This window comes from Lissotriton helveticus, chromosome 3_2 (genome assembly GCF_964261635.1).
Source record: "Lissotriton helveticus chromosome 3_2, aLisHel1.1, whole genome shotgun sequence".
NCBI lineage: Eukaryota > Metazoa > Chordata > Amphibia > Caudata > Salamandridae > Lissotriton > Lissotriton helveticus.
Window position 1 is genome coordinate 28174064 of NC_136062.1, and position 12065 is coordinate 28186128.

Here is a 12065-nt window from a genome sequence, read left to right on the forward strand (position 1 = left end):
TCTAGTACTTTTACCTGAAATCCTGCTGAATGACTGGAGGTGACACGGGAGCAGCCTGTGATCAGGAGGGGAAGCAATCTTAAATTCTACAATCGAATTTTGCTTCCCACACCGTGATCACCTTCAGGTGCATCTGGGAGCATTTATTGCACAATTTCAACTCACCACATGCAAATGTTGTGCAGATCAGTGACTGACAGCTTCTTCGTGCAACTGTAGCATGGTTAAAAGCCTATGGTTTTGGGGGTGGTATTTCCTTGGCACACAATTGAATTCTGATGAAATGTTGGGATTGGGCAAACTGACAACATTGGGAGCGGCGATCCAGCTCTGCGTTGTAGAGCACCTGGCGCGAATAAAAAGGGTAGGACCGGGCGGTTAAAAGTATTAATCAGAAATAAAAGTAGAAATATACACAATTTACTCCAGCCTCTTCTGAACTAGAAATAGGTATAACACAGTCTGCTAGTGTTAAACAATGTTAAATCTAGAGTTCACAATATGAACCCTTTCCTATTACAGTTGTCACAGAATTCACAATATAAGACCCATTCTTATTGCATTTGTCAAATTTCACGCTGTATAGACCCTTCCTACTGTATTTGTCATAGGGTTACACTATTCAAAAGCTCTAACTTGATTTGACCTAGGGTCTGCATTAATAGTGTAATCACTTACTTGCATGAATCCGCTGCAGATTGATTGTTTTTTCCAGCTCCCTCCTTAAATTGACTTCTGCTCCATACTTCCCCACTGTTCCATCATCAACCAGAATAAAATGTGAATGAAGATTGTTGAGAACATTCAGTTTACTTAACGGGTTCAGCAGAGTTTGATAGGGAGCAACGACCTAAACAGAAAAACAATTCTTAATTCTAGCCAATCACCATAGCTCCCGTTCACATAAACATGCGGGCACTGGGACAAATGTGTTCAAACAGTTCCATTCAGGACTTGAACTGCCTAGGCTTGACTGAAACACCAATACATTTATAAATTCTCCACTTTCCTAAAACACTATCTCTCAAAAACGATTTAAACGTTGTTCTTGGCAAGTCCTTTTCACCATTCCCATACTTGAATACACATGATCTCTTTCTGAAGCCAAAGAACAGCGATGCCTCAAACAATCCAGCATACATCTGGCATTTACTTAAATGCTACTAAACCAAATAACAGATTGCTAAACTAAAATTAAATCTATATCCCCCATATCAATCTCCAAATTGACTGCATGATTGCTGGTTGTGTTCTGGCAAGGCTAAAGGAACAATATGCTCAGGACTCCCAGATTCCTCCAGCCCCTCTCAACAAGCAGCAAAGATAGGCCAGCACACTGTAGGACTGTCACTTTCAACAGTGCAGATCTTGGTGGCGTGTCTTCTGACCAATAAAATAACATTCCCCCACATCAGATGGGATAGAGAAAGAACTCGTATTGCCCTGTTCAATCTCCAGGCATGAAGGTGCAGCCTCTTGAGATGGGGATATAGAACCTGCCCCAGCGACTGTGAGAGGAGGTCTGCCCTGAGAGGGAGACTGAGTGGAGGGCATAATGAGACGTAAAGAAGGTTTGTGTACCACGCTCTTTGTGGCGAATCTAGGGCTATTAATATGACTTGGACCTGGTCGTGGTGAATCTTCCTCAGCACTAGAGGAATCAACGGTACTGGGAGAAACGCATAAAGCAGCTGGAAGCCCCAGTCCAATTGAAACACATCCCCAATGCTCCATGCATCTGACACTGGAGGATGAAGAAGCACGGGCAGTGTGCTTTCTTGTGAGTGGCAAACCGGTCTAACCGAGGAATCTCCCACATCCCAAAAATGGGCTGAACCGCTTCTGGATAGAGACTCCACTCATGATTGTCTGAATAATGTCAAGGTTGATAATCTTCTGTAAACTGGCCAAGCTTGCTCTAGGATGATGTAGCTTGAGCTGCTTTCCTGAAACATTGGCCGGGGAGGTAGGAGGAGGAAGCGGATGGTTAATGGGCACATCCACATTGACGATCTATGCCCCTTCCACTGTAGCTCCCATGAAGTGGATTTGAGTCTTGCTGCTGTTGCCAACTTCTTCCACGAAAGGACAAATTCTGGCCAAAAGCTTGAAAACTACGGAACTGCCTGTAGTCCTTAGGTTGCGACTGAAGATTCAAGGGCCTCTTAGTCGCCTTACTGTCCATGAACCTTAGCAGCGCAGAATACACCTTGGCACCAAACAACTGCACCCCTCGAAGGGGAAATCCATCAATGCTACCTAACATCTGACGAGAAGCCCGACCAGGCAAGTCTCCTTGTGGCCACAGCGGAACCATACCCCTTGCCACCGAGTCAACAGTGTCCAGACCCAACTGTATCCCCTGGCGAGCAACTGCTTAAGCATCACTCAGGAGCTCTGAAAAATGACCCTGCAGATCCTCAGGTAACTTTGAGACGACCTCCCTTGCCAAGTCCATTAAATCATGTACATAATGCCCTAAAGCACATGTAGCATTTGTTGATTTAAGGGCCATACTTCCAGAGGAGAAGACCTTCTTGGCAGATTGCTCCACCCTCTTCGACTCCCTGTCAGCCGGAGTAGTCGGAAAAGAAGGAGTAGTTTCTTACCTGTAACTCCAGTTCTGTAGTAGGGGTATCTCTGTTATAGTCATAATCTAGTGAATAGTCCCGCTCATGTGCGGGGACCCCGGAGCAATCAAAAATAATCTCTTAAGCTGTCTTTATGTGCAGTCTTGCATATACACTTAAGAGAGAATTTAAAGACAAATAATGCAGCCTATACTTATCAGGCTACACTGTCCAGTACTTCAACTAGATATTCCACCAAAATTTAATTCAGCACAGCCTGCCAAGTTTCTCTCATAGAAAAACTTCCCCTTTTACCAAGAAAGCCTCTGGAAGATAGAGAGGAAGGGGTGGACAGACAAGCCCCATAGGCTGCCATTATGTGGCTCAAAAAAGGATACTGTGCCTTTAAGGAAACTTTCTAGAACTCTCAGTATCCCAGAATGCACAGCAGGTCCCCTCCACTTTCAGTTCTTTTTGGAGGCAGATAAAGCTAGACCTGTAGCATTCAGTACATGAACATCTTTCTCCACCGGGGAGGAGGGCGGGCGCTTATGACTATAACAGAGATACCCCTACTACAGAACTGGAGTTACAGGTAAGAAACTACTCCTTCCGTAGTAGGGGATCTCTGTGTATAGTCATAATCTAGTGAATAGAATGGCAAGTCCATCCTCAACACCAAAGCGGCGGTGGAGAAGAAGAAATACAACACCACTACTGTGCGAACAGATTTGACAGCGAAGCCTGCCCAAACTGAGCATCTGCCTTGGCATCAGAGTCCAGACAGTAATGCTTAGCAAAGGTATGGACTGACTTCCAAGTGACAGCCCTGCAGATCTCTGCAATGGGAACATTACGGAGCAAAGCTGCCGTGGCCGCTTTGCCCCTGGTGGAATGAGCCTTAGGCTTACCCCCTAAGGTCTTATTAGCCTTTTGATAACACAATTGTATACAGGACACAATCCACCTCGAAATGGACTGTTTAGAGGTAGCAAGACCAGTCCCGACTGACCCATAGTTGATAAGCAATTGGTCTGACCTACGAATATCCTTGGTTTTATCCAGATAAAATTTCAACACCCTTCTGACATGCAGGGAATGAAGAGATCTTTCCGCTGGAGTGGAAGGATTCTGAAAAAATGTAGGTAACGTTATTGTCTGGTTAACATGGAAATCAGAAATAACCTTAGGAAGAAACTTAGGGTGAGTACGCATTACAACCTTAGCAGCATGAAATACAGTATAAATTTCTTGGCAACACAACGCCTGAATTTCACTCACCCTGCGGGCCGATGTAATGGCCACGAGGAACGCCGCCTTCCAGGATAGGTGCTGTAGCGAAGCCTTATGAATAGGTTCAAAAGGTTCCTTCATCAATCTGGACAGCACCACATTCAATTCCCATGAAGGCGAAGGAAGTCGGACAGGAGGGAACACTTTCTTCAAGCCTTCCAAAAAATCCTTTAACACAGGAATTTGGAATAAGGAAGTCTGTGAAGGGCATATCCTGTAGGCCGTCAGCGCAGCTAGATGGACCTTAATGGAATGGAAGTTAAGGCCAGACTGCGCCAAATGCAAAAGGTATGGAAGGATGACATTTTCCTTACATGTCGTCGGATCATAGTTCTCGGACTTGCACCAGATGCAGAATATCTTCCACTTGTAAGCATAAGAAGTCCTAGTGGAAGGTCTCTTAGCCTCCTTCAGTATGTCCATACAATCCGCAGGGAGATTCAAATGGCCATATTGCACTATCTCAGGAGCCATGCCGCCAAACTCAAAGACGAGAGGTTGGGGTGTACCATCTGTCCCCCGAAATTCGTGAGAAGGTCCGGCCGGCACGGCAGCCGTATGCGAGGAAGAAGAGACCGGTGAAGTAGGTCCGTGAACCACCCCTGTCTGGGCCATTCCGGGGCAATTAGGGTCATCCGCGCCCTGGAATGGAACAGCTTGATGAGCACCGCCGGAATCAGGGGAATGGGTGGAAAAGCGTACAGAAAGCTGTTCGACCAGTTGATCCATAGCGCATTCCCCAGCGTCCCCTGCTGGTAATACCTGGACGCGAAGTCTCGCATTTGCTGTTTTTTGCGGTGGCGAACAGATCCACGTTTGGAGTGCCCCACCTGGCGAAGACGTCTGAGTACTTTGTCGTTTATGACCCATTTGTGGTTTTCCTGAATCAGTCTGCTCAGTGCATCTGCCTGAACATTCTGCACACCTGGCAGATGGGTAGCCGTTATCGTCAGTCCTCTGGCTAGCAGCCAGTGCCAGATCGCCTGCGCCTCCAAAGACAGAGTGCGCGATCTCGAACCCCCCTGCTTGTTGAGGTAATACATCGTGGTCATATTGTCCGTCTGTACAAGCAGAGAGTTGGTCTGAAAGGACAGATGAAAGGCCTTCAGCGCCAAGTGAACCGCTCTGAGTTCCAGGAAATTGATATGATACGTGGACTCCGTCAGGGACCACGTTCCTTGTATCTGTAACTCTCCGGAATGCGCTCCCCAGCCATGGAGAGAAGCATCCGTCACGATGGTCTGAGTGGGAATGTCCTTGTGGAAGGGTACCCCTTTGAGGAGGTTCTCCGCTGAACACCACCATTTCAGAGACTGTAGAGCATGCAGAGACAGTCGTCCCAGTTCCCTCGCCTCTGGTCCCACTGATCCTCCAGACACTCCTGCAGCAGTCTCATGTGCAGCCATGCGTGTGGCATGAGGAAGATACAGGAGGCCATCGACCCCAGTAGAGAAGACACCGTCCTCACTGTTGTAGATGGAACGGTCATAAGAGCCTGAGCCTTCTGAAGGAGTGATAAACGTCTCTCCTCCCAAGGAGACATGATTGCTGACAGCGTATTGATGGAGGCTCCCAAGTACTGGAGGCACTGGACCGGAGTCGGGACAGACTTGGACATGTTGATGTGCAACCCCAGTTTGTTCAAGAGAATGGACGTCTTCTGGAAGTGCGATTGAGCCTCCGCGAAGGAGGATGCCTTGATCAACCAATCGTCCAGCTACGGGTAGACAAACACCTTGTTCTTTCTCAGGTGTGCCGCTACCACTGCCATGCATTTTGAAAAGGTCCTGGGCGCAGACTTAAGCCCGAACGGTAGTACTGTGTATTGATAGTGATTGGCGCCGACTTGGAATCGCAGGAACTTCCGGTGTTTCTGTGCAATGGGCACATGGAAGTATGCATCCTGTAGGTCTATCGCGCACAGCCAGTCTCCCCGTTGCAGTTGAGGGTATATCTGGTGCAAAGACAGCATGCAAAACTTTTCCCTGCGAATCCATTTGTTTGCTTGCCGGAAATCCAGAATGGGCCTGAACTCATTCTTGTCTTTCTTGCGTACCAGAAAGAACCGTGAGTAAAGACCCTTTCCCCTTTGAGACAGAGGGACGTCTTCTATCGCCCTTTTTCTTAACAGGGTATTGGCCTCCGCCTGGAGCTCGTGCAGCTGAAACTGCGAGCAAACCGGTGGAATTGCTGGAGGCGGGCAGAGTCATTTTTCTCCACTCTGCCAGGTAGTATTGGACACTTCCCCCTACCGGAGTGGGTAACGGAGGACAGGGAAGTAACAGCTCAGGGCCTAGACCCGGCCGGGCCTTTGGTCGCGGCGGCAGATTGCTGCCCACCCCAGCCCTTCTGACGTTTTTGGAAGGGCCTCCTCTGGAACTGCTGCTGTTGTTGCTGTCCAGTTTGCTGGCCTCGCCCCCTGCACAGCGCCCTGTACCGTCTCTGGAACGGGCGGTAGGTCTTCTTTTGTTCCTTGGGCTTCTCCAACCCGACAGCCGTCAGGGTTTCAGCCTCCGTCTTCATCCGGGCCATTTCATCGTCAGCGTGCTTTCCAAAGAGGGTCTCGCCCGAAAAGGGTAAGTTGGTCGCCCTCTGTTTGGCCTCAGGTTTCAATGACATAAGCCGCAACCAGGCATGACGTCTCTGGTTGACTCCATGGCAGTACCCGTGGGCTGCCAGGAGCGATGAATCCGCAGCTGCGCTGATCAGTTGATTAGAGACCAGCAGCCCCTCATTCAGGATCTCCATGAAATCCTCCCTCTTCTCCTTGGGAAGGAGGTCAGCGAACAGTTGGAGGGACTCCCAGAGAGCCCGATCGTACCGTCCCAACAACGCCGAGGCACTCGCGGCCTTCATGGAGGTGGCAGCCGTCCCGCAGATCTTCCTGCCTGCCGAATCCATCCAGCGGCTCTCCTTGTCTGGAGGCACTGTAGATGACGGGGTGGTGGCATGTTGTTTCCGCGCCACTATCACCGAATCCGGTGCTGGATCCACCCTGAGAAATGCTGGGTCAGAGTCAAGAGCCCTGTACTTCTTTTGAAGCCTAGAGGGGGCTGATTTCGTAGTCTCAGGAGTGAGGAACAACTCCATGGCGGGCTCCACCAATCCCGGGACTAACGGCAACAGCGGTCGAGACAATTGCTTCCTATGAAGGGTCTCAAAAATGACTGAGGTTGTCGGAGTGGGCACAGTAAGCGTGATGCCCAGCTTGCTCGCCCCTCTCAGCAGCACATCCTGGAAGGATATAATGTCGTCCACAGGTGACACCCTCGTCCGAGGGGATTCCGACAGGGTACGAGAGTAGTCCCTGCCGCTGGACGAATCCGTACAAGACCTAGACCTGCCCCTCCTGTGGCGCCGTCTAGATCTAGTAGACGAACGTTGGCGACTCCTGGATCTCCCTCTCCGTCCGGAGCGGGATCTAGACCTCCTCGGCCTTGGTCGTTCCGCAAGTCTTAGCGGCAGAAGTTGTGGCGGCCTGACCGGAAGCCTCGGATGAAGAGGCCCTGTAGGCAGAGTCGGAAAGCGTGGCAACGAGGTCGACCTCGGTGGAGCAGACGCCCATGAGGTGGATTCGGTGGCAGCCCATGAGGTGGCGGAGGAGGAGGGTGATGAGGAGGAGGTGGCGGCGGAGGTGGAGTCGGAACGGTGGTGAAGGCGACCTCGGTTTAGGGGGCGAGTATACCACAGACTACACAGAGCCCGGAGACTTCTCCCCTCTCCTCTTCTTACTCGTCTGACCTGACTGGGGAGACCGAGCGGCCGTACCCCCTGTCGGTGAACAACGTCGCCGCCGTGCTCTCGATGAGCTGGGGGAGCTTCTGGCGTCAGAACGTCTCCTGGAGGACAATGCCTTCCTCCTAGGCTCCGAGCGCCTCTTCGGCGTCGACGAACGCCTTCTCGACGCCAACGAACAGCGTCTCGACGTCGATGATCTATGTCTCGCCGTCGGAGTTCTCCTTCTCGACGTCGAAGATCGCCGCGACGTCGAAGCTCTTCGTCTCGATGCCGAGGATCTTCTCGACCTCGACGATCTCCTCTTCGACGTCGAACGCCGAGTCGACGTCGACGGCGAAGTCGCCTCGACAGCGAGCGCCGTCGTGACCTCTCTCGACGTCGATGACGACAATGAATCTGTACCAGACGTCGACCTCGACGGAGGTCTCGACGTCAGTCCCCTCGGCGTCGAACGTAGACGCCGCTTCGACCCAGAGCCCTGGGGAGATGGGGAACAGACCGTGGTCATTACTCTAAACGCCGACGTCGAGGCTATCGACGTCGACGGAGACCGGTGGCGTTTTCTGGCCTTCTTCTCACTGGGGAGCCCCTCGGAGGCCTCAGCACGATGGAGCAGTTCCAGTATGCCCAGACCCACCTTGCTGTTTTCTTTGCTCCAGTCCTTGGAGCCTGATCTTCTGTCTGTCCTTCAGGGTCCTGGTGGAGAAAGTCTGGCAGATCTCACACTCCCCAGGAACATGTGCAGAAGGGAGACACAGGATACACACCTCGTGTGGATCGGACTTGGCCTTCTTCCTAGAGCACTCAGGGCATTTATCAAATAAGGCAGGCATATTTGATAAATGAGGGCTCCGAATTACCAAAAAAACACCAGTAATTAAGGAAGGCTCAAAAACACGTCAAGTGAACACACTCTAACACTTTAAAAGTGCAAAAAATTGAAATAAACCCCAAAAAGGGAGAGCTCAATGCCCCAGGGTCTTGCTAGCAGAAGCCGGAAAAAAGAACTGAAAGTGGAGGGGACCTGCTGTGCATTCTGGGAGACAGAGTTCTAGAAAGTTTCCTTAAAGGCACAGTATCCTTTTTTGAGCCACATAATGGCAGCCTATGGGGTTTGTCTGTCCACCCCTTCCTCTCTATCTTCCAGAGGCTTTCTTGGTAAAAGGGGGAGTTTTTCTATGAGAGAAACTTGGCAGGCTGTGCTGAATTTAATTTTGGTGGAATATCTAGTTGAAGTACTGGACAGTGTAGCCTGATAAGTATAGGCTGCATTATTTGTCTTTAAATTCTCTCTTAAGTGTCTATGCAGGACTGCACATAAAGACAGCTTAAGAGATTATTTTTGATTGCTCCGGGGTCCCCGCACATGAGCGGGACTATTTACTATATTATCACTATACACAGAGATCCCCTACTACAGAACCAGACAACAGTTTGGTGCAACAAGAAGCCTGTACTGCCAAGCTCTCAGGCGTGGGGTGTGATATCAAAACACTGGATCACCTTGAGCTGGCTTGTACCTCCTGGCAACAGACCTGGACACAGCTGATGATGACATAGGCTTTTCCATATTTCAAGAAGGGGTTCAGTAGGAGTCCTATTAAAAGGTAACAGTGGCTTAGATGATGATGGGAATGAATGAAGCACCTCAATCAACCAGTTGGACTTTACCTCTGCAGAAGGTATAGGCCACTGTAACATTTCTGCCACCTTTCTAACCACCCCCTTTTGTACCACCTTTCTAATCACAGCATGTTAAGATGTGATCTCAGGTGGCCCTATAGGTTATAGGAATAACAATTCTCACTCTGGAGAGTTATCTAGGCCACTTGCAATCTCCAGTCCTTCAAAATCTGAATCCAAGACCATAATCTCGCATTCTTCAACATCCCGATTCTTCGCCAAATACCTTTCTTCTTCTAAAAGCCTCTGTACGAGATGTTAAGTTAGACAACAATGCTGGTGGCTGTTCAAACAGCTGTGGATTCGGATCTAGCCGACACATCGCTGTTTTGGATCCAGACGGTGCCGATGAAGGGTCAACCGCGTCAAAGACTCTCGCCCTTCTTGCAGTCGGGTGTCTCTGCACTGGTGAAGGCAAGGTCAACGGAGTCATCGGCATGAAAGGCAATAACAAAGCCTGTTGGAAATGTGCCACAAAGCCTCCTAAGAAATAAGAAAGCGGAACCATAGGGCCAGCCGGCGCTCCAGATGAGTCACAGCCTTCGCAAAAAGGCTACACTTGGCATATAAAAAGGTGGAAAGATCAGCCCCAGAAGTTGGGAACGGTGGATACTCCTGCTCCTGGATGGGTGGCACTGACAACGGATGTGCCAGAGGGACCACTGGATCCAAATCTGGCTCCAGTAGAGGCTGTTCAGTCGGAGTTGCTGACCTCGGAGACGATGCCGAAGGAGATTCCTTGGAGATGGAACAGGGTACATTTCCTCTCTTCCTTCCAGAGTCTTGGGACAAGGGGACACCGATCGCGGCGAACCATCCCCGGAAATGCAACGTTGAGAACCATGACGCCACTTTTTTTTGTGCTTCCGTCTGGACGACCTTGAAGTATGGTGAGACAGCAACTCCGACCGAGGCTTTCAATGACCTATCTTCTGCTTTCTAGATTTTGTCATAAAAAGCTGGGCCTCCCTTTCTTTTAAAGCCTTCAGATTCATCTGATGACATGACGAGCTGGCTTCAACATCATGATCAGATGACAGGCACCTAAGGCACTCTTTGTGAGGGTCAATGATGGACATTTGACCTCCGCATACACTGCAGGGCTTAAATCCCAACTTTCTCAAAGGAGATATATTCCCTTGCAATAACGTTGCAACTACAGAAAAGGAATAACGATACAATACGGAGAGCCTAGGAAAAAACATCACATGTCAATGGCACGGAAAAAAGGGAACGGACGTTAGCATGCCAATAAGGTTTTCTTATGGCTTCGATGACATCACACGGAGTCGCATGCGTAGCCGTGGTATTAGGACATCCTCGTCAACGTGGGAGAGTTCTGGATAAAGGTTTATGTGGAATGCTGCACATGGGGATATTCAAAAGGCGAGGAATCCACAGGTACATATATCCATCAGAAATTGCAGGTCAGGTAAAGACTTTAAGGTGAATAAAGTAAGAGCTCTTTTTTGAAGGGTGTTCAGTGTTTAAAAGGTGGGGTGACCCTGTTAAAGTCTACAGAGGAATTTAGTTGGGTTAGGTGGGTAAATACTAGTACAAAGAGTAATAGCCACCAATTGTGGGTGGCGAGATAGATATTCTGTGTATCCAGCAAGTAGTCACAGGTTATGTCCATCATCATGTGATTGGTGATAGAAATTTGGCCATTTGTGATGATGTTGAATTACTTCAATTCAACAAGCCCTACAGGATCCGGCCAAAGTGAAAATATCCGAGATGTCATCATTGAGATTTGTATACCATGAGCAGTGTAATATGTGAAGTTATAAGTAGTGCCTGGCAAGGGTGCATGTTACAGTAAGTTAAGTGGTTTTTAAACATTAGTTTTCATCTAACGTCAACACCAAACTATAGCGTCACTTTAACCTTTGTTTTTCAAGTGAATTTCAGTTTTTTTTTATCATAATAAAAATTGAGCATATGTCCAAATCTCTCAGGCAACCTGCAGCCAGCACAAGCTAGATGGATCAGCGCAAAACTCCTTAAAATTGTCAAGATAAAGAAACACTTTTTGAAAGTTTTGTGCAGTTTCGCCATCAAATGGCAACAAAGTTATTAGCAAAGCAATAATGGTCTCCATACGGAGACTATAGCAACACAATTCAACTGCCACTGATATATATATATATATATATATATATATATATACATATATACACACACGCACAAAATCAGCTTGTATTATGTAAAGTGTATGAAACAAATTATTCCAACTACCTCCTAACATCAGATTTTATAACCTAAATGGTCCTTTCTCCACTGCCTGGCACCCACTTATGTTTCATTTCTATGATGTAACCCAACCCCACTTTTTTAACTTGCTCCTTTACTTTTAACTAGGTATGAGGCTGAGCTAACATTTGTAAAAAGCTTCCACTGTGTAAATGGGGTTTGATGATCAATCAGTTATAAATCCAAGAACAAATACATAAATAATGATAAATGTAAAATAGCTTATTTTTCTTACGTCTCTTCCAATTAGATCGTTTCTGTTTTCAATAACACCCCATGGAGCTATTCCAATAGTGCAAATTTTTCTAGAGGATCTGGAAGCGTGTTCTTTAAGAGCATCACCAACATGTTTTGCAACACCTGTTTACAAATAAAATGCCGATTACTGATGCCAATGTAATGAACAGTACTTATTTACAACAACCACAATTGTTTTTGTTTGGAGTGACTATAAAACATTTTTTTTAAATGGGGGCTAGCATTCTTGCGGCCTAAATAACTTTACTCCAAGAGCACATGGCCAAATCA

General features: G+C 48.2%; 1 protein-coding gene across 1 annotated transcript in view; it reads right to left on the reverse strand.

Annotated features, from left to right (window-relative positions):
- Nucleotides 1-12065, reverse strand: part of LOC144826435 (transient receptor potential cation channel subfamily M member 7-like) — a 2236140-nt gene that overhangs the window by 1802066 nt on the left and 422009 nt on the right. Inside the window, exons 6-7 of the mRNA XM_078684762.1 lie at nt 11773-11897; nt 679-850 (exon numbers count right to left, since the gene is read on the reverse strand). Of these exons, the coding sequence (XP_078540888.1) occupies nt 679-850; nt 11773-11897 (297 nt within the window). The remainder of the gene's footprint in view (nt 1-678; nt 851-11772; nt 11898-12065) is intronic.